Source organism: Oculina patagonica, chromosome 4, assembly GCF_052425735.1.
Source record: "Oculina patagonica isolate OP01 chromosome 4, crgOcupat, whole genome shotgun sequence".
NCBI lineage: Eukaryota > Metazoa > Cnidaria > Anthozoa > Scleractinia > Oculinidae > Oculina > Oculina patagonica.
This window is the reverse complement of record NC_135761.1, coordinates 63,261,243-63,287,149: the sequence shown is the minus strand read 5'-3', so window position 1 is coordinate 63,287,149 and position 25,907 is coordinate 63,261,243. Positions and strand designations below refer to the sequence as shown.

At 39.1% G+C, this 25,907-nt stretch overlaps 1 protein-coding gene and 1 pseudogene across 2 annotated transcripts; both read right to left on the bottom strand.

Annotated features, from left to right (window-relative positions):
- Positions 1–84: 84 nt before the first annotated feature.
- LOC144651047 (prolyl 3-hydroxylase 1-like) lies at positions 85–25,907 on the bottom strand. 2 transcript variants are annotated; one of them, XM_078510912.1, is made up of 11 exons: positions 25,417–25,907; positions 21,197–21,644; positions 19,584–19,720; positions 18,678–18,830; positions 17,513–17,629; positions 16,856–16,963; positions 13,284–13,391; positions 10,570–10,720; positions 8,643–8,769; positions 2,597–2,669; positions 85–2,412 (listed from the first exon to the last, which is right to left on the bottom strand). In XM_078510912.1, exons 1-11 carry the CDS (start codon positions 25,864–25,866, stop codon positions 2,167–2,169), a joined length of 2,118 nt encoding a protein of 705 aa, XP_078367038.1. In that variant the 5' UTR covers positions 25,867–25,907; the 3' UTR covers positions 85–2,166. The 2 variants fall into 2 exon arrangements, with proteins under 2 accessions (XP_078367038.1, XP_078367037.1); XM_078510911.1 differs by having other exon boundaries at positions 86–2,412; positions 13,284–13,394.
- On the bottom strand, positions 3,007–6,492 carry LOC144648055 (zinc finger MYM-type protein 1-like; annotated as a pseudogene).

Below are 25,907 nucleotides of genomic sequence, written 5' to 3'. Positions count from 1 at the left end.
GTGGCCCCGGTTGAGTTCGTTTCACTGTAATATTGCAAGAAGTTTGCGCTCCGCTACCCCTCCCTCCAGATTTGATTGTGCATCTCTCTACATCTCATGGCATTTACGTCTCTAACAATGTCAACATTGAGCCATCTGATATGACCGTTTCAGCTCAAAAAACAAGCAATTTCAAAGTTCAACTGAACCAGCTTTATAACTTTATTGTTCGAAGTGAAACAAATTCCAGAAACATCGCTACAATATTTACGCAACCATATTATTACCTCTTTCTGTAGGTCAATAATACTAATTCTTACAACCGTAACTTACAAAAGTAACCTACCTAGGGGCATTTCGAAAAAAACTGAAAACGAGGTTTCTATAATTTTGATTCTATAACCTAACTTTGTTTTCAATCATTTGGTCTACATCTACTTTATATTATATAATAACCTGAATTCTACGCGCAATTTTGATTGGTTCTTATGATCTAAAAGAGTACAGACAGATGAAGTCACGCGATGCTGTGACTCGCGCGCGTGATCAGAGCTCATAGTCCAAATCAGAGTTGTCGGCAAAGTTTTTCAAACTCGCGGGGCCACAACAAAGCAAAAAAGTTCAGCTTAATTACAAATCTATAGTGAGAAATAATAAGCCAAACATCGTTCTCCTTTCGAAGCATTTAACTGGGCTAAACAAGCTTGAAGAAGACGGTGAATTATTCGAGAAATCATCAAAATCTGAAAGTGTTTGACCGATGTTGTACATTTTGACGTCATCTGTGATCTACAACTGAACAGACGCACGGCAAAATGGAATCTATTTGTTAAATTTATTGTAAATCTGCCTGGCAGGCAGACGTTCAGGTATATGTTAGCATTTGCAGACGTTTCTGCGACCGCAATTACTAAATTTATCTCTTCAATTTAATTCGTCTCCAATTTATTATATATTTTTGTACTCTGTTATTTTATTTGTATATATTAACTTGTTCATCTCTAACTGTACGTTTTACATAAGAAACGTGTCTTGTTTGCCAGAAAAGATTTAGAACTTTTAAACAAAAACTACTTGAAATAAAGATCGTCCTGCAGAATAAAAAAAAAACCCTCAGAAATGCAATGCAAAGCTGCCAAATTCATTACCAGGGTCTTGTTTACTCACTGCCCTCTCTCAACTCAGGAGAATGGGGACGGGAAGGAAAACAGAAGGGCCCTGGGAACGAACTCATGCAACCACCAAAACAACTTTTCATTGTGGTTTTCAGTGATATGCGAACTCCGAAATTCAAAATCTAACTAACGATTGCGTTTTTCGCTGCCGTCAATCATAATTATGGCGACAGCCAACGCACCATGAAAAACAGAAACAAACAAAACTGATCGAGATCTACCAATCACAACTGACGAATGTGACCTTTTGAAGTGTTCTTCTGTTTCCTGGGCGGTCCGCTAAGATGACTGACGGCAGCAAAAAGCGTAAACCGTTGGCTGAGGATTGAATTTCAGAGTTTGCATATCACTGAAAACAGCAACTGAATTTCCCACAACTAACGACGATCTGATTTACGAACCTGACAGTTGTAGGTTAGAAAGGAAGCCAGAGTATGAATGCGACAAAGGCGTTGTGTTCTTCGTGCTATCGCTCCCTTTTATCCTCGTCAATATGTTTTTTACGTGGCTATAATAATAATAATAATAATAATAATAATAATAATAATAATAATAATAATAATAATAATAATAATAATAATAATAATAATAATAATAATAATAATAATAATAATATTTATTTCTAGTGCATTACATTAAAAAATCTCAATGCCCTTACAAGTAAGACGATGGTAGCACACCTGAGTCGAGAATGACGACATTGTCACATTAACTATATAAAAAAATACAAAAGATCCTCCCAGCAAGAGTTAAAAAAAAATTAAAAGCACAATTAAAAACAGTCGGAGGAATAAGTACAAGTTGACAGCAATATGGTCTAAGCTCGCGACTTTTGTAACCAAGGTTACTAAGCAACATGACGTAGTTTTATTGCGTCATGCTGTTTTCAGACTTGTCGTGAGTGCTCGAGCTGCATTTTGATTGGATAATAAGATCCGAAAACTCCCGAGTGCTAAGCGAAGATTTGCAGAGAAATAGTACTTGTTCCCCCGACTGAGAGAGAAAACCTTAGCTAGAGTTCAACGTGAGAAGCGACTTCTGGCGTGAAAAGCGGTAATTTTTCCAGCCGCTTTTGTTCCTTGGCTTTTCGGAAAATTTCCCAGGCATCCTTTCGTTGCTGCTCGTCATGTTTTTGTCGTAAAGTAAACCACAACGCCAAGGCACACCGCCGCCCCTCACGAACCCCAGCCACACCGTGAAGGTTCTCCAGTCCAGCTGAAAAAGCCACGGCGCGTCCACATTCTGGTTTAAGTTTGGCCTGTGAATCAAGAATACGAAATTCTCAATTCAATAGATTTTTTAAAAAGTAACAACGACGCCAAGAACGGCGTCTATAAAAAGGAAAACTCAAAGGGAATTTGTTCCGTTTTCGTCAAATTTGGAGAGGCGTTTAACAGCATACAGTGTTTCATGTTATTGTTGCTGAAGGCATTGAATAATACCTGGATAGAATCATCAGGGTTAGCAAACAGGAACTCTCCTCCTTTGAAATCACCATTCAGATACAGCAGAGCACTAAAAAGAAAAAAGACAACTTTAGTAAATTGCCACTAAGAATCATGTACATTTTAAATGTAATGTCAGACGTAGTTAGCGTTTAGATGCAAACTTTTATCCTACATATTTAATGTAATTTTTAAATGTAACTAACACTACACGACCCCATAAGCTTTAAGCTTTAAATTTAATTTATCGTGTATAAATAAAGGTATATCTATCTATCTTACTTATATCTTTAAAACACCAGCGCGTTCGTTTACACAGGCCTCCCTTATACAAATGACAAAACTTGAATCAGGTGCTATGATCAGAGGCCGTTTTCTTTAATTTTTTCAGCAAACGTAAGGCCAGAAATGCATAGGCGTACGGGCACACTCGGACTTGGGGGGGGCGGTGATCTTCTTGCCCGAAAAATTCACACAATGCCCGAATGTGAAAGCGTGGGAATTTGGATATAAACAAAAAGGTTCACAATTTACACGTCTACTGAAACTGCTATAGTAATGCCTCCAAAACCAGTTGTTTATAAACCTCGCATACTCTATGAAGCCTATTGACAAGTCAGCTCATTTCGATTAAATTAAAAAAGTAATTAAAAGAAAAAGTTTTTCCTTCCGTGGCGCTGTCCGAAAGTGTTAATAATTCTGTCCATACTGTTTACAATAACTTGATTTCCATAACAGCGCTCAATGCACACGATGGCGAGGTTATTTAGCCTATTTTGCCCCATCGTGCTCCTGAGGTAGGTCTTCAAGCGTCGGAGTCCGCTGAATGAGCGCTCCGCTGAGCAGGACGTTGCCGGGATGACGGCCAGAATGGACGCGACCTTTGAAAACTCTGGGGTCATTTCATAAAGGCTGTTTTTTCTCAACACTTCGATGACTTCTGCTGGTGTTTTAATTGATTTCTCCACGTGTGCTGCCTTAAACTGACAGAAGAGGCGTTGGTCTGCCTGGAGTAGCTCCCTGTCGAGGTTGTAGTGCCTGGCAACCCGATCGAGGCTAGCACTGGTTGGCGAATCACTTAGAGTGATGTCACCTAATGCGCAAAGAACATCTTGATCATTGCCACTGAATCGAGTTTCGATTTCGGCCAGTACCTTATCCAGGGAGGTGTAAAAAGTGTTCACACGATGGTAGTCCTCTGGTTTTGATGGCGGAGCCGCTGCATTGACGTTTTGCATAGTTTCCCCGACCAAAGCTTGTAAGCGAGTTGAGGGTTGGCGTCGCGGCACACGAGCATCGCGGAATGAAAACTCCGAGTCAGAAATCCACGATTTCATCTTATTACCGATGCATTCACACAGTTTCCACACTAAGGTGAAACTCTCCTCATTTCGGCAGCTTCGTAGAGTCGCCAAAGTCAAATTGGCATTCCGCCTCGCCGAGATAACATCCACAGTTTTTCCCTGAAGATAAGCACTCAGGCTGCTTGTATTAGATAAAATAATCTTCAAAACACACAGACCGAGGACGAACTGGAAATCACACATTCCATGCAGAAGCGAGCGACTTTCCGAGTATGTCTTAGCGTCCTTGTCGGTGGATAATACTAACAATGCCTTCACTATTCGCTCGAGCTGCTGGTCGACGGATTTCACCGCTTCCCACCGACATGCCCATCTTGTTACACTTTGAGACTTCAATGTCTTAAGCAGACTACCTTCTTCAGTCTCAATGTCTCCAAACAAAGCGTGTCGCTTTGGACTAGCCTCTAGAAAATTGTACAGGCTCTGAATTGTGCCCAGAGTATTTCGCAATGGTTCCACTGTTGTCATGGTGTCTTGCAGTGCCAGATTTAACAAATGACCATAGCAGTGTACATAGATTGCGAGGGGGGAGCATTCTTTCATTCGTGCACTAAGTCCCTTATTAACACCACTCATGTTACTTGCTCCGTCAAAGCACTCGCCGACGATATTCTGGAGATCTAACTGCAGGTTGTTGATAACTGTTTTCACTAGTTCGTAAAGAGTTGCACCGTCTGTTGTTTTTGTGGCACGAAAACCAACAAATGCTTCCTTCTTGCTACCATTTGCTATGTAGCTGAAGCAAAAAGACACTTGCTCGGCTCGGCTTATATCGGACGTTTCATCAATAATGATCCCATACCAACCGCTATCTTTCACATCCTTACAGATAAGCTCAATTATGAGGTCAGCAAAAATTTCAAGCAGCTCATTCTGGATGGATGGCGAGGTCCACTGAGCGTGGTTTTGTAACTGAGTGTTCAATGTCTCTTCCAGCCAAGGAATGTCTTTACACCGAAGGTGCAAAAGCTCTAGAAAATTACCCCTGTTGACATCTGATCTTTGTCCGAGGTTAGATCGATTTTCTTCGTGACCTCTTTGAGCGATGTTTTGTTGGGCAGTGTAAAAAAGACAGAGAGTGCGCGTCACTTTGGTGGTGTTTTGTAAGGCGCTCAGGTTTCTTCCAATTGGAAAACGTGAAAGCGTTATCCTTTAAAAACGTCGAACAAGCATAGCAAGTTGCAACCTTTCCATTTACTGAGTAATTTAACCAAGGATATTGCTTGAACCACTTTGGCTGGAAATTTCTAGTGAATGTCTCGGTCCCAAATCTTTGCGGGTTATATTCGCGGAGAACCGGTTGCTGCGGCCCCTCACTTGTGACCAGCCCTGATTCACGTACTGCGTTGTCATCTCTTGGTAACGGCACAGTCATCTCCACTTCAGGCTCCATCGGTACTTCTACTGTTTCAGGCGAGGATGGTTGAGGCTCTTCAGTTCCTTCCTGAGAAGAGACATGTTCATCTTGGTCATCCTGCAGTTCCATAACCACCGACGCAGGCGAGATTTCAACTCTTTCAATGCCATCAGTTTGTACATTCGAACAGGAACTAGTGTTAGCTTGGTCATGCGCGTCAGCCTGGTTGTCCGATCTGAAAAGCTTCTGTGACGGCCGTGACTCCGCGGGAGCTCTTGGTGAAAAAAGCAAGCTGACTCTGATTACGCTCACGTACCATCGTGAAAGCAACTTTCTTTCCTTTGTGCACAGTTCTGGAATGATTATCTTTATAATCGGAATCGAGTTCCTTCTTACATACACCACAAATAACGCGCTGGCGATAAAGGCGTTTTCTTTTTCCTCTTTCAGCCTCTTGATCCGTCATAATTCAAGTTTCACTTCTACCTTTTGATTTCCAGTCTGAAAATGGGACGTTGAATAGAGTACTTACGGTATCCGTTTACGTTCTGAATAAATCGCTTAATCGCTTTAAATTATAGAGTGAAGCATCGGATTTCGAGCGTGACAAAAAGACCGTAACGCATAGCATAATAAAACTAAGTTGCGGAGCATAATGCATTGTGATGTTTTTATACGTACTGAGTAATGTTTATTAAAAATTCAAGATTATAAGTTTTCATTCAAGGATTTTTTTCTTAAATTGTTTCATGTATTTTTAATACAAATCGCACGGGACTGTACACGATAACACTAAGATGAAACACACGGTCCTTTTGCACACGTGGTCGGCATTTTGCTATCATGATGGATCAATTATGCATCGGTCTAAAAATATACAAGCTTTCACTGAATGAGAAATTTCGCCTTTAAACACGCCGAAGGGCACCCTGCCAAAATTCTAAAAAATATGCCGTTTTGGCGAAATTGTCATAAGCGTTTCTTCTTATCTAAAATTAACTGCAACGCGCTCACATTGTTGCTTTTAATCTGCATTCACGCAAATTTGGAGAGTTCTTCCAAAACTTTTCACCTAAGATGAACGCGTTTAATTAAGACTACACCAGAGGAAAAAGATAAAAACAGTCGGGCAAAGATCCGAAGAGCTAGCCTGCATTTTTGGCACATATTTATCTCAGGCTTGGTACAAGCCGACAAAATGCCTTGACTTCAAATAATTATTATTTATCTTTCGCCTTGTCGACCGCTTGACCCTAAGACACTTTCTTCTTGATCTTGAACTTGAACTCCTTTCTTGATCTTAAACTTGAACTGTTTTTCTTCTTCCACAACGTCAACTTTGACTCCACGAAGGCCTCGACAGAAACTAAACTTCATGTGAGCAGCACACGATTCACAAAGCGTACGCCGGTACGCGTTCTCCCGCCTTAGTGAATTGGCGCGAATGTTTGGCGCGAACTGCAGCAAATGCCAGGCTGCTAGCGATTGGCAGATCGGCAGCAAAGCCATTTAAACGTTTTAAGATTGACCGTTTTGTCGTGTTGTAGAAGCCGGACCCAATAAATAACTACATATTTTAATTAATGTATAAAATAAGTAAATTAAGTTAAATATAAATAATTTTTATCTCAAGTGCTTTTGCCCGAGTTGCTTGCGTTTTGCCCGAAAATTTTCGCAACTGGGGGGGCTGCAGCCCCCCCCCCCCCCCCCCCGGCCCGTACGCCTATGCAGAAATGTAACGTGACACTGAAACACCTAGTCCACCTTCTCTCCACCCAGGTGTATAAAGGCTACCGGAGAATACAATGCTACAGGATAACCCTTGGAACCCTGTGATGGACTAGCATCGCATCCAGGAGAGAGTAGGAATCCTCTCATCCTATTAACGAGGATAAGCACCGATCAGTGCGTCTTTAATAATTACATCTTGTTATTAACAGGTTGAAAGTCCCGACAATAAATAGAAACCTTACACTGCATAAGGCAGTCTCTTTTGGGTGTCGGTAAAACGCCGACTCGGGGTCGGGGTCAATTTTTTATTTTTTTTTTAAAAAAAAACTTCACCGATTCAGAAAAGAAAATTACAAAGTTTATATTAGCGTGTGGGGCATTTCGAGTCGAAAAAAGCATTTCCTTCACAAATTCGCCACAAACCTTGATCCTTAGAAGTTCAAAAGTATAAAAGAAGACATTTGTGGTCTCACAGGCGACAGGTGAAATTCTCTAACAGCTTGGCGGATAGAATTTGCTGCCGACTTCTTTCTGAGCGCTATCTCTTCGCCAACACAGCATGAACTTTTTCAGGTTTAAATCAAATTGTACATGCGTCTGTGCAGCAAGAGAAAATTAATTCAGGTTTATACCGTTAAAATAAAGCCGCCTTTCGTATCCAAAAACATATTTATAAGGAAGCAGAATTGTTTTGTTTAGACAGCGAAGCTCGCATTAACATGTCTCGCAATCTTTAAGTTTCTAAATTCTGTTATTGTTTTAAATATAAGTGGAGGTATCTAGCCATTTCTCCAATTTGCGTGACCGAAATGCGGAAAGACATTTTAATTGAGGTTATGCTGACGAGAAAGTATCACACCCGCTTTCAGTGTTAGGTGCATAGCGGACCGAACACGGATCGAAGTCCGCCAATTACAGCCCACCAGAATGACCTTTTGACCTTGTGGGTGAAACCAACAAGGGTATCCATCGGTGTTGAAAGATGATGTCGAAAGACGCACGTAGAAAGATAGCTATGCACGTAACATTAAAAGCGGGTGTAAAATATTCGATTACAGAGAAGTAAACAACATCTTATCGCTAAACTGTATGTAAAAGTAAAATTTCACCTCTCGCCTGTTAGACCTTAACTAAAATGCTTCTCTTATACTCTTGAACTTATAAGGATCAAGATTTGTGCCGAATTTGTGAAGAAAATGCTTTTTTTTTTCGACTCGAAATGACCCACACGCTAATATAAACTTTGTATTTTTTTCTGTGAATTTTTCAGTGAATCAGAAAATTAAAAAAAAAAAATTAAAAAAATTGACCCCGCCCCGGCCCCGGCCCCGACCCCGAGTCGGCGTTTTACCGACACCCAAAAAAAATTAAAAAATTGACCCCGACCCCGACCCGGCGTTTTACCGACACCCCTTTTTGCTCTAAAATCTACGGGGACAAACGCGAAAATAGCGAGCGAGTAAGTGTGACTCGACGCTCATATATCGCACTTGCTCGTTATTTTGGTGATAGTCCTTACGCAAAACAGAAACTGCTCGCAATTTATGGAAACCTTGAACTCATATCCTAATCACGAAATAGTCTGACATACCTGTAGTCTCTCCACGTGTAAGCTGGTGATTTTTTGCGGCAAGAGCCCAGTCCATCGACGTTCATTATACAGTTGTCCGCGTGAATAGGGTGGCTTAAGTGGAAGCCTGGATCGGGTCCATTGGGATCTGAAAAAGAATAAATTACATTGGTAAGATAATCAAAGTCTCTTCGAGATATCGACGTTTTTGCATGAAGTATGAGTCGAAGGTTTATCCTGTGCATTGTTCTTCGAACTTATCATTACAGTTTCTTTGTAGTTTAGTTTAACAATTTCCTATCTTCGCGGAGGAAATGCAGCCATATAATTTTGTCAAAAATGGCTCGTCCGCGCCGGGTATTTATACACATATTCCTTAACATTACACAAATAAACAGTGCAAATTTCACCGAGATCTGACAATTCTATACTTTAAAATTGCAAGGACCTTTCGTGGCAGTCGATTACGGCAGCGAAATTAGCCAATTATTGCGACGCCATATCTGAATTGTTATAGGTAGACCGCTGTTCAATGTGTTCAAGGCCGTATCGTTACGATTGCTCCACGAAAAAGCACGAAAAAAAAATACGGATATTTCCGACTACTGTCGGAGAAAACATTGCGCATATATATCAAGACTCAGGATTAAACAAAAGCCATATATACAGTGAATGCTTTCGAATTATATTTGAAGATGAAATACGAAAGAATTTTGCTGTCTTTGACTGAAATTCCACTCGAACTGCGTAAATACGATCGCATGTTGTAAAGCCGATTCATGCAACATTTCTGTCAACGCGAGGTCTCGTCCCTAACGACCTAGGCTGATGTAGCGACCAAATTTGGCTTAATTTTTAACCGCTCCTAAGTTAAAAGAAGCCCCCATCTCTTGCATTTGCTTTAACTTCAATAATATCTTTGAAAAGAGCGAGTTTTTTGGTATGGTTTATTTTTGACGTTTGTAATTTTTAAACGATGTAAGTGCTAGTGATTATTTATTCGTGTTTTAGTTACGCAATCCATTGTTTGTGCGACGCTTTTAATAGATCGCCTTTCAGACACACGTGCGTTGAGATAAGAAAAATGACATGTCACTTTTAAAATTGTTATATAACGTTTGTAAATGTGACAAGTCACGTTTTTTCCATGAGATCGCAAGTGATCACCCACAGCGGAAAGTAATCCCTTGAGAAATTAAAACAGTCCCTTGAGAAATTAAAAAAGTCCCTTGAGATTTTACAAATATGTGGTTCCAAATTTTGACCACATAACCCCTATTCTACGTTTTTAGCTTGTAAACAAGCAAAAACGTCGAAAAAAGGTGACAGCGTCTTAAAATCGACATCACTCCATATTGAACAGATCTGTTATATCGCACATTCTCGGATTATCTTTTTCTGTTGTTTTCACCCTGCTTGACTAATATTATTAAAACATCAAGTATAGAGCGGTTATCACTTGCGTGTCGAAAGTATTCACATTTACTTTGGTTTTGCATTACTATGTTTTGTCATTAGTTTAGAAAGCTTGCGCCACTTTCTCAACCAATCAGAAGTAAAAAACCAATCGTGACTCGCTCACACAAGTTTTCCGGCGCTTCGCGCCAGCTATGTGTACTTGCTTTCAAGTTTGATTGGTTCAATGGATTGTCTGTGTTCTTTGTGAGTAGCTAAAGTGATAACTTTGGCTTTGGTTTTACGACACTCATTTGAAAACCGCTCTATCTTGTCGTTAACGACAAGGGAGGAAAAGGAGAGAGAGCCTAGGATCGAGGTTGATAAAATGTACGTGCCACAGTTTGCTCTTTAATTGGCCAAAAAGCTAGAAAATCAGTAAAAAGACGTCAAACATAATCAAGTCTTAGCGAGTATAAATGTAGGTGCTTTTCACGTGAGCTTGAGTAAGAAAAAATCAAAGGAAGGTTTTGCTTTAACGCTCCATCCTTACCAATGATCGAGGTTCTACAGACCAAGTGAGAATAGGAAAAGTACAGCGGTGTCTCCAGCTGAAAGTAGTCCTCGGTAAACTGCCGAACTTTATCACTCAAGTTGAAGTACAGCTCCACTTCTTCTATTGGTACTTTCTTGTTAAGAGCCGCCTGTTGACGAAATCAAAGACAACAGTCGGTTTTATAACAGTCCCGGGTGGGTTCCTGTCAAAACGAGGCCCAGGGAACTTGGGCAATAGTTATTGAGGGTCCTGAAGGGGGGGTACAAAATCCCATTTCCCAGCCCAAATTTTGCCCAAATCCCATTTCCCAGCCTATTTTTTGTCCAAATCCCATTCCCAGTAGTAAAATTCCCAGTGTATGGAAAACCGGGCTTAACCGTAATATATTTGTTTTGATTGTCCTAAATGTAGTCCACTCCGTGAACTCTCCCTTCGGTGAACCCAGGCACAGACGTCGTTGAGCGAGACCAGAAATATTGACCTGCATACGCATTCTCAGAAATCTGTCAGCCCCACCCCTCTCCCACCCCCCCCCCCAAAAAAAGGGGGGAAGCTGAAGAAACCAAACCATAATCGACAGCACCTTTGGAAACGCACGCACAGATGTTAAATTCAAAAATTTAGTACTTGTGGGTTTAACACCTATTCATTACGGCTTTAGACAAAGGTTACGACAACTTTTCTTGCAGATGTCGCGCTAATTTGTTGCGTAGTTGAATTTTTCATTTTAGCGAACTATTTTTACCCTAGCGCACACGTTGCATGTATGAAACGCCACACGTCTCTGTGGTTTTTCATTGGTTTGTTTTAAGCATGCACATGCAAGTTATCCTAGACTGTCCCTTCTCGCACCTGGGTCGCAGAAGGAGTAGTTCAGCGAATGGACTATCCAACTTTTTAAGAAATTACGGGCAACTTTTTGGGAAATCTCGAGCAACTTGTGGAAAGCCCTATTTGTGCCCATGCTCAGTCATAGCAGTTCCGCTGAGTAAACTTAATCACTTACACGAAAATTGATCGACACTTGATGGACACTCGTGCGGTGTAGTGGTTTCGTTTCAGAGTTAATTTTCAGCTATTTAACTATTCTATGCCGGACTTTAAGAATATTATAGAGCGTAAAATATGCAGGTTTAGTCATGTACTGACATGCTTCCCATTCCCATTTTTTGTTTCCGAATCCCAGCCCCAGTTACCTAAATCCCATTTTCCCAGTGAAAATAAACGCAAATCCCAGTCAAAATAGGCAAATCCCAGCTCCCATTTTACCCCTTCAGGACCCTCGTTATTGGATGTGGAAGCAAGTGGAAATAGTTCAGCAGTCTTCGAGAATAGACCCTTTGCTGCTAGGGGAAAGTGGCTTCTTTCTGATTATAAAATTTATATTACGGTCTGTGACTTAATTGTAAGATCACGTTGAAATTAGCAAAAGGCCAATGCGAGGTCCCTGGCATTTAAAGGAAATGTTACACAAGGCAATTTTCCTCGCAACTCGCAACGTAAGGTCGAGATCAAATTTGCACGCAAGTCAACGTAAGTTGTTTACCGTTCGGCCACTCAACGCAAGTCAACGCACGTTTTGCTGTTCACTTCAAGTACTGAATTGCAGCGCGCGCAGAAGCATTAAAATGGCTTTTATTCACAACTTGCGTGAACTTGCGAGTAAACTTGCGAGTCCGTTTGGCCACCCTATGCAAGTTTGTACGCAAGTTCAACTTGCGACTACTTGCGTCCACTTGCGTTACCGTTTGGCCACGATGATGACTGAAAAATATTGCAAGTTGAAGATGGGGTTTTCTGCAACTTACGATGTGCCCGCTAAAATCTCTTGAAATCTCGCTCTAGCTAAGGACAATACAATACAATACAATACTTTAATTTGACACTCCCCTTACGGGGCTTTTCAGTGACAATAAATTACAATAGAAATAACAATTTTAAAATTACTTCACAACACAATGATTGTAATGAATGGCAGTTTACTAAATACTAACGCATTAATTATTGTTACAAGCGTATCACGCTTAAACACATGTTTTACACGACTAATTTGAGCTAAACTAGACATACACGATGAAACTGTTTTCGAAATATGGTCGTCGAAAGTAATATTCGGGTCAAAGTTGAATGGACGCGTACCACCTGGTATCTGTGGTCTAGATAGCTATGGAACCACGCGAGGGAAGAATTTGAGATGCCAACATCTTGTAGTTTTAAGAGAAGGATGTTATGATTTAAACTGTCAAAAGCCTTACTCATATCTAACAGAACCATGGCTGACAATTCCTTTTTATCAAGGACGCGCTCTGATTGTCTCATTTTAACAAAATTGCATTGCAGGTTGCAATTGACATGTCACATGCAGCAACTTGTCTCGCAACGCTGCGAAAAATAGAGGAAGGTTCTAGTTTTTTCTGCAATTTTGCAACATTTTGTTGTATAGCGGGTTGCCAAACTTAGGGTGTTACACGTGAATTTTATTTTTTTGGCAACTGACAATGTAACTTTTGTTGTGTAACAAGTTGCAAGGAAACTTGTCTCATAAAACACGACCTTTAAGAGGAAATTTTACAGTAGTTTGAAGCTTTCAAATATTAAACCATTTGTTTGGAAAATATGACTGGAAAGCAAGAGAATTCTTGATACATTGGAGCCTGGAAGGTTTAATAAATATCTAAGAGCAAACATAGTATTCCTCTATCTATGCATACCTCTGAAGCAGTCAATATGGTGACGCCGGAAAACAGTTCTTTCTCAGTAAAAGAAAATGGCTTGTCCTTCTCATTCCTGTTGTCATATCCATCTCCAAGTTTGGCTGTCTTCTGGAACAAATCAAACAGATCAAGACCCAAATGTATAGCATGACATGACCCTCGCTGATAAAACTCCACGAAAAAACGTTTCACGGCAGAATTTGCGAATGATCCATAAATTTCAGTCACATGATGCTTAATGATGAACTGGAATTAATTACAGGACTATAAGTTCAGGATATGCAATCGCTAAATAAATTATCATAATTACTATCCTTCCCAGGAGACCATGGTACCCGTGATAGTTCAACTACCTCGTCTTTGGGGCGCAATAAAGGTTGATCACGTGCCACAGGGCAATGTTCCACGTGATGCATACAGGCATTCAAGCCGCCAGTTGGGTTTGTTCATGATCGATTACTTTGAAGATGGCAAACGAAATATAGTCGATCATAGTCTACTGGGAATGGATTGTACACTGACAAAAATTCCACATACCCTGATACATTATTACACATATGCATGAAAATGACACAAACATGAAGCTTAAACATTAAGACCCACTGTCCAACAGGGGGGGGGGGGAGGGGTTCCCCGGGAAGGCCAACTAACAATCAATCAACGTCAATCAAAGCCAGGCAGACAAGTGCATGAAACAAATTATTAGCTTGCATTTTTACATTGTTTCACTTTGTCAAACTGACATTGGATTCAACTCTTTTATCAAAATTAAAAATACATCGACCAATACGTTTTAAATAGTTTTAATTTACATATTGTTCAGGCCATAAGAGAAAAATAAGGAAACGCTTCACAATTACAAATGTAGAATGTTTTAGGTTTTAAAGTGGAGATAATTTATTTTATATAAAATTAATTATAGTATTAATTTGCAGAAGCTTAGCATCCAAAAGTAAATCAGATGGTGTCAAAGATAGGAGGAACACGTCCCTTTAACAATATGTCTTCATGTTTAAATACAAATACTTGCATTTAGCAACTGCATATCATGAACTTAAAACAAAAAATTAAGCCTTTTTACAGTCTGACTGCAACTGATTTTACAATGCAAAGTCTATTAATTACAACACTGTGCCATTTTTGAGACACAGGGCCCTTGACCTTTAGCCATTTTTTGCTTATTATTCAGTATTAGGAATCAAACCTTACCAAACAAATAAATTGTATAAACAAAAATAAATGAAATCAGTTTTAAATTTAAGTTATTTCTTCAACTTTTACAGTGTATCAATGCCTTAATTGTTTTACCATTTAGGAGGGTCATGTCTTTATTCTTTAATGTATTTATCTTATTACAAGCTGGCAACATTCAATTGAGTTAATGATTGCACTTCATGCTATTATAGATGGAAAATACTGGCCGTTTGTTAACCTGAGTATAATTAGACATATTTTCCCAGGTTCAGTTCATTCTGTGGGAGAGATGACTGAAATTTGACCGAAAAAATCCATACCTTTGATGTAACTCTACAGAATGCAAAGTTCTAGAGTTTTTCAACCTCCCCCCCCCCCCCCCACACCCCCAACCCACAGATTTGTTTGGTTTGAAGACCCCTTCCAGCTCAGCCTTATACTTTCCTTTATATTTCCTGGAACTTCACAATATTGGTTTTTGCTTAGTTTAATGAAGTTTCACATGAGAAGTATTATGACTGGGATGGGGATGCCTGTCAACTAGTTTAGGGGTGTAAACTTTTGGAATTTGGTCTTAATAGGGTGGTAGCCACCAAGGTCCCGTTTAGGGTTGTACATGAAGAAATAAAAAAAAAAATACTGCCACGCACTAAAAATGGTCTTATTTAGGGGGTCGAAAAAGCTTGAGCCACGCCCAGATTGGTCTCCTTTAGGGTTTTCATTCAAATTTTCTGATGAGTATCGCCATCCCTTTCATAAGAAGGTCCCCCTCCCCTGTACATCTCTGGCACAACTCTGTAGAGCTCACTGATCATCAGAATGGAATTTTTCAGGTCTTATTTCATCAATGTCTTTCACGTGAAGAGCTTTTTTAATTGTGACTAGAAGGGACAATCAAACTATGGGACGCTGCAAGTTCAAGACGGCACATTTGTGCTTAAAATAGACTGTCAAAAGCCAATCAGTTCTTATATTATAATATAGGTATTAACTTTGTAAGCACTTTCACTACAATCAAGTGGAAGTTGCCAGCTTGTCATTGACTGATTATCACCGCTTACGATTAAAACTTAAATGCTGGCAGCAGTCTGTGTGGACACTACAGCAAAACAAATTATAAACACAATCAAGGTTAAAGTCAACATTGTTAACTCCTGCAAAGCAAATACATGTTAAAAAAAATTACCAAAAAAAGCAAAACAAACTTTTTCCCAAAAAAATTACACAAATCAACATGCTGGCTGTCATGATTATTTTTATTTACAGCTAGCCTTATTTAATTTCATTGGAATTATTATTTCTGTGGTGTGTTCATTTAAGGTGTGTGCTGGATATGGGATGGGGTCCACCACGGTACCATAGCAATTTTACCTTGATAATTTTCATATCACAAAATAGAGATTAGAATCAACTGGATGGCCACCAGCAAACTTTTAAGATCAGTTTTTGAACAGTTTTAGGTAATGATTTTTTATGCAATGTTTCCACTGCCTACATGAACTTGAGTGCAAATTTAACAAATAGATTCCATTCCGTCAAAATGTGGTTTGAACAGAGAAGTGGCCCACGAGGCGCTAGCCGAGTGGGTCACTGATGTTCATACCACATTTTGACGTCTTCTGTGATCTATAACTGAACAGACCCACGGCAAAATGGAATCTATTTGTTTTATATAATAACACAAGACTTCAGTACACTTCAGTGTGAGCAATGTCGCCGTAAAGATGAGCTAAGTTGTTTTGATTTAACTATCAAGTTTTCGTTAACACGAAGCACTGTTATAATCCGATTAATTAAATAAACAGAAAAATGGTCAATTGAAAGTCAATGAAAAAACAAACCTTTATTCCGATTTGGAAAGTTGTTCAAATCTGTAAACATAACCGAAGCGTTCAACCGCAATTCGTTTGTTTCCCGTGGCGTTGTCCAATTGCACAACATCGGTCAAACTTTCATACAGATTTCGGATAATTTCTCGAATAATTCACTGTCTTCTTCAAGCTTGTTTCGCCCAGTTAAATGCTTCGAAAGGTGAACGATGCTTGGCGTATTGTTTCTCACTGAAGATTTGTAATTAAGCTTAGCTTTTTTGCTTTGTTGTGGCCCCGCAAGTTTGAAAAACTTTGCAGACAACTCTGATTTGGACTATGAACTCTGATCACGCGCGCGAGTCACACCACCACGTGACGTCATTCATGTGTCTGTACTCTGACTAATAGATCATAAGTAAGAACCAATCAAAATGTGGGTAGAATTCAGGTTATTATATAAAACGGTTCTTACATGCTACCAATAAATGGTATCCTAATGGCATAAAGGGAAGCTTGCATATTGATTCATGTAATTATATTAAGCAGCTAAAACAAACTGCATACCTCAGCAAGTTTTATCAACATCTTACACTCCTCCTCTGTTGCCATTCCTTCAACAGCAACCCTCAATGTACCGTTCAAGTCTTTCTCTGTCATCAAAATCTTTGATCCCTATTAAAATGGACACCTTGTCAATTACATATATGGACAGACAGTCAGAGCAGTGGTGGTGAGCATAAGACCACACAGTGCAATTTAAATAGATTGTTATAGTACTTATAGAGAGTGGAACCTCACCCTACGATCACCCTTTTATGTGACCACCTCATTATCACAGCCATTTCTTTACAACCTCAGTCATTAATACCACTTTAACAACCACCTTTTAAAGTTCCTGAGCCTCAATTTATCCCTGGGCCAGTGGTATGACCCCTTGAAACATCCAGTGAGATAAGCACGAAAAGCAAAATAATATACAAAGGTGCCTAAACTGAATGCCTTTCCTGTGTTCACTTGCAAGCAGGAGTTCGGACGGGGACATCTGTCATACACAATGTATCAGATCATTTGAAAGGAAATTATCCTGCAGTGCTAGTCTTACCACACTTTTATGGCCTTACAGCTGTTGTCAGGATATATAATAGGGTTCCAGTAATGAAATGGCAATAAGCATCACAAAACTAGCCAAATCAATTGACACACTTTTGCTTATTAAATTACCTTGTATCTTTCAAAATTAACAACATCTTGTGGATTTTCCACTGGTGGTTCATTCTTGAGAGGTCCCAGGCCCCAGAGTTTCTCCACAGTGTAGTCATCCTCACCTTCCACCAGGTCCTAAAAACAAAACAAAAACTCTACATGACTTTTATATACACAGTGAGCCTCAGTCTCACTTGGCCTGTCTATTCGCAGACTTACTGTCGATTGCATCTACCTGTGAACGCACGCACTGAAAACATGTTTTCAAATGATGTCAAACGTCAGCGTTTCAGGTGTCAAACTTTGAAGATTAGCAGTTCGTAACGGCAACTTTCGCGCCGAAAATTCAACACATTCCGGTTTCGAAATGGCGGAAAGATTAGATATAGAAACTTCTTCTGAGAAACTGATGCTGATCTGTGTCGATATGCATACACAGGTTCACTTGAATCATTTCTAGTGTAAAGTTTCGCCCGTACTCAGTGTTTATGGTGAGTATTTTGAGTGCAAAAGTTCGCGTTTCAATCGGCTAAACTTCACAGTTTGACGCCTGAAACGCTGACGTTTGACGTCATTTGAAAACATGTTTTCAGCGCGTGCGTTCACAGGTAGATGCAATCGACAGTATAGAATCCACCCTCCTGCTAGTGGGTATTTGAGGACAAGAGTGATAATGCACCTATGCCTGGCCTCGCCCCCAGGGGCCTAACATTGATGGGTGTAGAAGTGTCCGCTTTGGAGAGATGTCCTCATACAGTACGGCGGAGGGTGGGGTCTCAAAAAAGTTATAGAGGAAGGCTCTGCTCTAAGGACCACACCCTTACCCTTTATTTATACTTTTTAGGACAGCTTAGCTTTATTTGTGGAGCAGTTCCTTGCAACTTTTGTCAAATTTTTTGTTTTTGTTTTCAGAGCCTTTATGATTCAGCATTTTTTTTATTTCTTGCTTGGTTGAAGAAGCGAAATGACGAGCCATGTTTTTACTTTGCTGTGTGCAAGATGCCACTCACCACACGTGAACTTGAAATTGCTCTGGAAATCATGGATTGCCCGCACAACCTACAAATTATTTACTGATCGGTGAATAATTTGTTCACTCCCAGAATTAGCCATAGTCTCTTAGCCAATGAGAAGACAGATAGTGACTACAATGTTAAATAAATCTGATAATCATCTATCTTACCTCAATGTTAACTTCTTGCTCAACTGGGTCGTCACTTTTTCCGTCGTCAAACCATACATCACTGTCATCAAAATCTGCCTCTTCCATGTAAACATTCGCCATCTGCAGCAGCTTTCTTTCTATTGTTGTTTCCTTGAAATACCGAATTGCAGCCTGAAATTGAACAGTCAATCCAACAGAAAAATTGCATTTCTTATGCTAATCCTTACCCTTGCTAATGATAAATTATTTTATATACACATGAAGCCTATACATGTGTATTTTCCGGCAGATGGCTTTTGTGGAAAAAAGGCACAAAAATCTTAAAGTTTGTAAAATCGTAACTGCATGCATTTTTGGACATAAGTGTCAATAAGTTAACATGAGTTTATTAACCCTTTACCCCCTAAAGTGAATGGTCTTTATTCGTAAATTAAAAAAAAATATTAACCTGATATCCATATACATGTATGATACACCATTTGAAAGTTCTTGATCAGAAAATTTCATAAACCACTTGAACAAATAAGAAGAAAGATACAGTTTTGAAAAAAGTTGGTTGAAATATCAAAAAGAAAAATATTTGAAATATTGTTTCTGTCTGTATATAGTAGGTATACCCCTAAACTATAGACCTATAATATTGTGCAGCTCTCAGTTTACTGGTAAATTTCAGTAATGTTGCATGTCACTTATGTGTCAGGCAAAAAAGTTGCAAAAGTTATAGGGGTGGTCAATCATGTTACAAATAGGGGAAAGGTACAATGTTTATGCTTTCAATATGCAGATCTTTTGAAGACAAGTGTGGTGTCAAAAATTCAAATAAATTGGACAAATATTGACCAAGTTATGGCTCTATGTGCCAATTGACACTCTTAGGGGTTATATTAAGGGTTAATGGATGCAGTTAATTTCTATATAATTCACCTTTCTAGCTGTTATTTTAATGGTTTGATGCCCCAGCTCCTGTTTAAAGTATCTCAAGTTGTCAATCATTGTGTCGTCATCAGGATCTAACAGTAGATAAGTTGCAGCACATCCAGCTGCTTCCCATAACTTCCCCACTGCCAGTTGTGATCAAGAGAAAAATTAAGTTATTTCATTTGTATCAACAGGAAAATTTATTTATATAATTATGTTTATTAGTGAACTGGACTCACTATGCTCAGGTATGTGCACTTTGCTCATTGCTTATTGATTTTGATTCAGTGCATGCCTTTTTATGCCTATTTGTTGTGTAATTGGCACACGATCATGTGGGTGTCCATTTACGCCTGTTCAATTACAACTTTTTTTCAGTAATTGGATGCCTGTTATCCATGTACCTATTATTTCTGCCACTCAAAGATAAAATTCACATCTTCTCGCCAAAGAGAAATATCCTCTATTTCTCTCAAGAGGTTCTTAAAGACTTCCCTCCCTTCTTTTCCTTCCTTCTTCAAATTTGATATATTACAGAGCGTTTCACAAAACTTTTGACAAACGGTTTGCGAAATTCGTTTGAAATTTCCGAAGTTCGCTGCGAACTTGGGAATTTCATTACGTAGTTGTCAATCAAATCGCGAACTTCGAAACGAAGTTGCGAATTTCACGTGCGACGAAGTTGCAAGTTGCGAAGTTCGAATTGCTTTCAACGAGATAGTTCCAAGTCTTCCGTCTATTTTCGATTGTAATGGCAGACTTGCCAAATTGTATTGCTGTGTTTAGGGCCAAAAAGGACGAAAGACATAGCAGCTATAATGCTTGAATTACTCTCAGCGATTGGAATTATTTACAAGTAGACTTCAGCTGAAACGTCTCACTTCGGATCAAGTCAATATGATGTTTTCAAAGAAACTAAGCTTACCTTTCGATGCAAAACACTCGCTGATGTATCAAGTTGATTTGCTGCAGGAAGAATCACTGCTCCCAATTAATTCGAGGTATTAAAGAGTGCAGAGCGAAGAAATATTTGTGAAACTAAAACCAGTGGAGAACTGCAGTCGAAGGTGGAAATGCGCAAGGTAAGTTGTTTACGTATTTTTACCACCGAGAAGTTTCGTTCGTTTTTTACTTCAGTCTATGACAATTAATTTTCTTTCTATTGTGGCATTTCAATCGAAAATAGACAGAAGACGTACTTGAAAGCAACTCGAACTTCTCATCTTGCGAACTTAGCTGCACGTGAAATTCGCAACTTCGTTACGAAGTTCGCAATTTTATTGACAACTTCAAAATGAAATTCTCAAGTCCGCGGCGAACTTCAGAAGTTTCAAACAAACTTCGCAAACCGCTTGTCAAAAGTTTTGTGAAACGCTCTGTAAAGATGAACAATTCAGAGCTCTAGTAATTACGCCCATAATTTCAAATGAGCCTCACATAATTATTTTTAATTTTGAAATTATTCACCTGATTTATTACTCCCTGTTTTGTACTCTACTCAATCCTGACCAATGGCTACTGCTAATCATCATATCACAAAGTACATGTATTTCAGCATTTTGTAGATTGTTCCATTACTTGTAATTATAATTGACTTTATAATTTCTTTTATAACTGACCTTTAAAATAAGCCATTTGAAGATAGTTATAATGTCTTGCAAGATAATTCCTCACATAAATCCCCTTAACTTTACGCAGCCTATCTGGGCATTGAGTGCGGCATTCCAAGACATCAACATGAACACCAAACAAGCCAGATCTGCTCAAAATCTTGTTCTTTTCCCGTTCTTCCTCGCACATCATCTTACAGTTTTCATACGCAGTGTAATACTCCTTCAAGGCATCCTCCATTCCTTGAATTGCGTCATTCCACTGTGCCTCTTCATATAGTCTGGCTGCATTAAAATAACTCTCTTGATGAAGTGTAGGCTCAAGAGAATAAATCCCAGCTTCAGCAACCCCAGCCATTTTCTTGTAGACCTTGACATTGTCTGCCATTGTTTGATCTAGTGGTTGAGTTTCAGTGCACGTGTAAGCTGCTCTAGCCGCCTCTATAGTCCTACCTGCCTGTAATGTAAATGAAACATACAGTGTACAATACGCCATTAGGCAAATAGCAAAAAAAGAGGTGTTGAATGGTAAATGCGAGACTTTAAGAAACAGTGAGTCTGATATCATTTCTGCGAGCCTGAGACCTTTTTAGCCTTTCAAAAGAAATCGGGACTCTGAGAAGAAATTCAAGACGACCAGACTCTTGAAATAAGGCTAAAACTCTGCGAGACTCGTCTTTTTTTGTGGGACCATTCACCAACCCTTAAGAACTTTGCAGCTGTTATCAATATTTGTCTAAATGTGAGATAATTCCTTAGTTTTGTTCCGGTTCACCTGCTAATAAATAAACAGTGTGTCACTTCAGAAAATATCCATACTCCAACAGGGATTAGGAAGGAAAACAGGCATTTATGAGCCCATGGCCCCTGTCATTGGAAAGTTATGGGCCATTTATAAAAAGTTTGGGCCATTAGGGTAAATAAAAGGTTACATAATTCTTTATTGCTTTTATTTTACACTGGTTCAAGCAAAGTGTAAATGCAAAGTCACCGATTTTATATAGCTAATAAAAATTACATAATTAAGTACTGCGTAACTTACACAAATGAAATTATAAGGTTTAACGTTATTCCATCAAAACTAACAATATCACTGAGATAAAACTAAAGATTCTGAACTGGAACTGAAATTTTCGCCCCTCAGAACTAGAATGCTTGGAAGATACACTTTGGTCATGAGTCGTTTCACCAGACCTTCGTTTCGTCATTCTTTACAGGATCACGATTCTGCTCAGTTGTGGCGAACTTGGCGTTCGTGGTGAAAAATGTCGACAATTTTTTTCTAAGAGCTGTCCAATTTTAACACTTTTTTGAGAGGCATGTTAACTTTAAACAAATAAGGCCAACAAAGATGCAAATAAATTCAAAGCAGCCTATTAGAATGACGATACAGACGAAAACACGAGTTGAGGATCGATATCTGGGGACAAAAATAAAGCAAACGCAAATGAAAGAGTTGAAAAGAGCGAAGGCCACGTGGTTTTTCACTTGTTTATTCGTGATTAAACTGAAAATTTTACACATTAAAATCCTTTTCACAAAGTAGTGTATATTTTACTAGCTGTTTGGCGGCTTGGGCGCATCACAAGCCCGGTAAGTACTTTTTTAATGCGCCATTTCGTAGCTTTATATGCCATATGCGCATGGCGCACGTCCTTCCTAATCCCTGCTCCTCTCACAAAGGTATTTTTTGGTTTGTACCACCCAAAATGCAGACAAGTCAAGCTTCAAACTTTGCTTTAAATGTTTTGGCTTTTGAGAACTCCCTCCTCATAATTTATTAACCCTATGAAGTGGATACTGTATACTGTATGGATATACTTCAGTCAAACCATAAAGAGTCATGGATAAACATTGATAAACGATTGGTAAAATTGTAAACGATCCTACAGAAACGGCTGGATGTAATATTTTTGTTCAAAATAATACATGACTTCTCCGCTTAAAAAACCACATTAATAGAATAGGTTGAGTTTTTCATGGTTTTGGCTGATTTATACAAGAGACTGATCATAAGTTTGAATGATGGAATGAACTTGGACAACAAAATTTGTCTATGGGTAAAAATGTAGATTTTTTCTAAGCAGAACTTAGGTGTTGTTTGCCCAAGTTCGTCCCAGAAGTAATAATATTTATTCAAATAAAATAAAAATAAAAATAAAAATTATATTTTTAAGAATTTGAAAAGGAGGGAATATGGTTAGCCCTATTTAGGATCCCATTCCATGTTATAAATATCCATCCTCCCTCACCCCCCTCCCCACCCCCAATAGATGAGATTTTCTGAAAGCATTTCTGAGGTGGTAGCCCTACAGGTCGGCATTCTTTGATCTTTCAAAATAATATTTCTGACGGGGTTAGGGAAAAGTTGTTTTTTTTTTCTGAACCTGGGGTATTGAAAAACTGGTTTATTTCTGAAGGGTGGTATAATGTCGGCACTTTGATCTTTTTAAGCGATGACGTCAGGAAATCGCTTATTGTCATCGCAAGACCGACCCGATCTTTTTGTCTGTTTCGGTCGAACAGAAATCAAGTTTAACTTGATAACAAGAAATCGCCGCGTAGAACACAAAAGCAAAATACTCCCGTGCAGTTAGAATGGAACACTACAATGTATAAACGAAAGAGACTAATTACATATGATGGGATCTATTAGAATTAGTAGAAGAAATCTCTAACTCTTATAATAATACGGGCCGCGGTGGGCAAGAGACCATTTTGACCTTTCTCGCAGCTTAAAAGCTAGCTCCCGCGTATCGTATGTCGTTTATCGGAAGTCACACACTACAATATAACGCAATCTACTGTTGTTCAATTGAGCAAATCTACGAAGAAAATGTATTATGAACTTTGCATCCTTGGCCTGTGAATTTATAACTACTGTTAATTCTGTATTTATTTGAATTCCATCATATCCTAACTATGCTATTTAGACATTCACCAACATTGCTTCTTAGGTTTAAAAAATGTACACTGCAATTGGATAACAGTCTTTGTCACGCCCTCAATTATGTTAGACCCTTTGTGAAACGTCATCGCTTCTGCATGCACTGCATGCCGTTTATTTTCTTAGGAGGTAAATATTGACTTATCAATAGGGGAAGGGGGTGTGGATATAAAATGGACTGGCCCTGACTAATAGTAAAAAATAGTTTACAATCTAAAATATTAAAATCTAAGAAGGATGATCCATCTCTAATGCATCTATCAATGTTAAGCCCGAGGGGGGGGGGGGGTTGGGCTAACCACGGGAATTTGATCATGAGGTCGTTCCCCAGGGTAGGGATTTTGATCGTACGTGATGTCCCCAGGGTAGGGAAACACTCTTTTGGTCATATATGATTCCCCCTGCAACAAGGTTTGAAGGACATCTGAGCATCTTTCATTGCTCCCGGGTGGGGATTTTGACCCATTATTTTGTCTTGGGGGTGGGGAATTTGCCATTTTTTTATGGAAAATGTCAAAATCCCCACCCCATGCCCGACCCCCCCCCCCCCCCCTCGGGCTTAACATTGATAGGTGCACAACCAATGAGATCTGTCTCAATATAAATTGAACCAGTTTTTTCATTAGATTCATAGCTGCAATGAAATTCACCTTAGTCTTTTTAAAAAAAAAAAAAAAAAAAAAAAAAAAAAAAAAAAAAAAAAAAAAAAAAAAATGCCTTATATGGGGGGAAATTTTACGAATTTCCTTGTAGCATCTAATACTTTGTTCTCGATATAATCCAGTGAAATAATATGTAGCCTTGTTTATTAATTTTCAACTCGTGCATGATAAACAGCATGTTTACATGATAAACAATGCCATGCATTTTATGGCAATACAATTTGACCTCTGTGCACGTTCAATTAACTCTTTGTTAGCATAATAAGGCATGAATGGTTTAGAACAGTGTGAATGTCATCTTTCTTTCAAGAAAGACAAAATCAGCTTTCACAGTTGAATGATTACAGAAACAAATAACCGTTGTGACACGACGTTATCTCTCTATCGATCGTAGCCCGCAAAAAAATGCTCCGATCGAACAGTGCTCAATTTAAAAGTTGGTTTCAAACTTAAAGCTGTAATCGAGTTTTGATACGTGACAGAAAGTGCACGAGGGTTTTTGCAAGGTTAGGGAAATTCGAATTTTTACCATTGATTAATTGTTCCGTAAAACAAAGTGCTACAAGATTTGACTTAAAGTGAGTACACGAAAAATATACAAATAAATCATATTAGCTCACCTTGTAGTAGGCAAACTGAAGATATCCATAAGGAACTCTTAACTCGAAGTCGCTCCGTACAGCGGCAGAAACTTTTGTTCTTTTTCCAAGATATTTTTCTCTGCATTGTTGAGCACACTTGTGAGAATAAATTGTGTAGCGATAATAGTCCAGCTCTAGGTCGCTGTTGAGATTGTGAGATGATGAAGCTTTATATCTATCCCGGCAGCGCAATCTACAGTGAAGTTTCACTTCTTTTTCGTGCTTGAAGTCAGCGATTGCTTTCTCCAGCAGTTCAATAGCTTCGCTCCACTTCTCAGCGTTGTAAGCCCGAACTCCATCGGCAAACAGTTCATCGTAGGCCGCAGATTTTACTCGAGTTACATTTAGTCTGTCCAGTAAGTCTGCACAAAGAAATGAAAGCGAAAATTCGCTCAGAATGAGCCAGAAGACGACCTTCGAGGCCATCATATCCCGCGTACGCTCTGCTTTGCTCGGCTGTTCTTCTGTGA

Excerpts from the sequence above, each read along its gene's own strand:
- LOC144651047 (XM_078510911.1), bottom strand. The coding sequence starts at position 25,866 with ATGATGGCCTCGAAGGTCGTCTTCTGGCTCATTCTGAGCGAATTTTCG. Across the intron at positions 18,831-19,583 it reads TTAAAATAACAGCTAGAAAG|GCTGCAATTCGGTATTTCAA; the intron begins GTGAATTATATA and ends GTTCAATTTCAG. Across the intron at positions 2,670-8,642 it reads TACACGTGGAGAGACTACAG|TGCTCTGCTGTATCTGAATG; the intron begins GTATGTCAGACT and ends TTTTCTTTTTAG.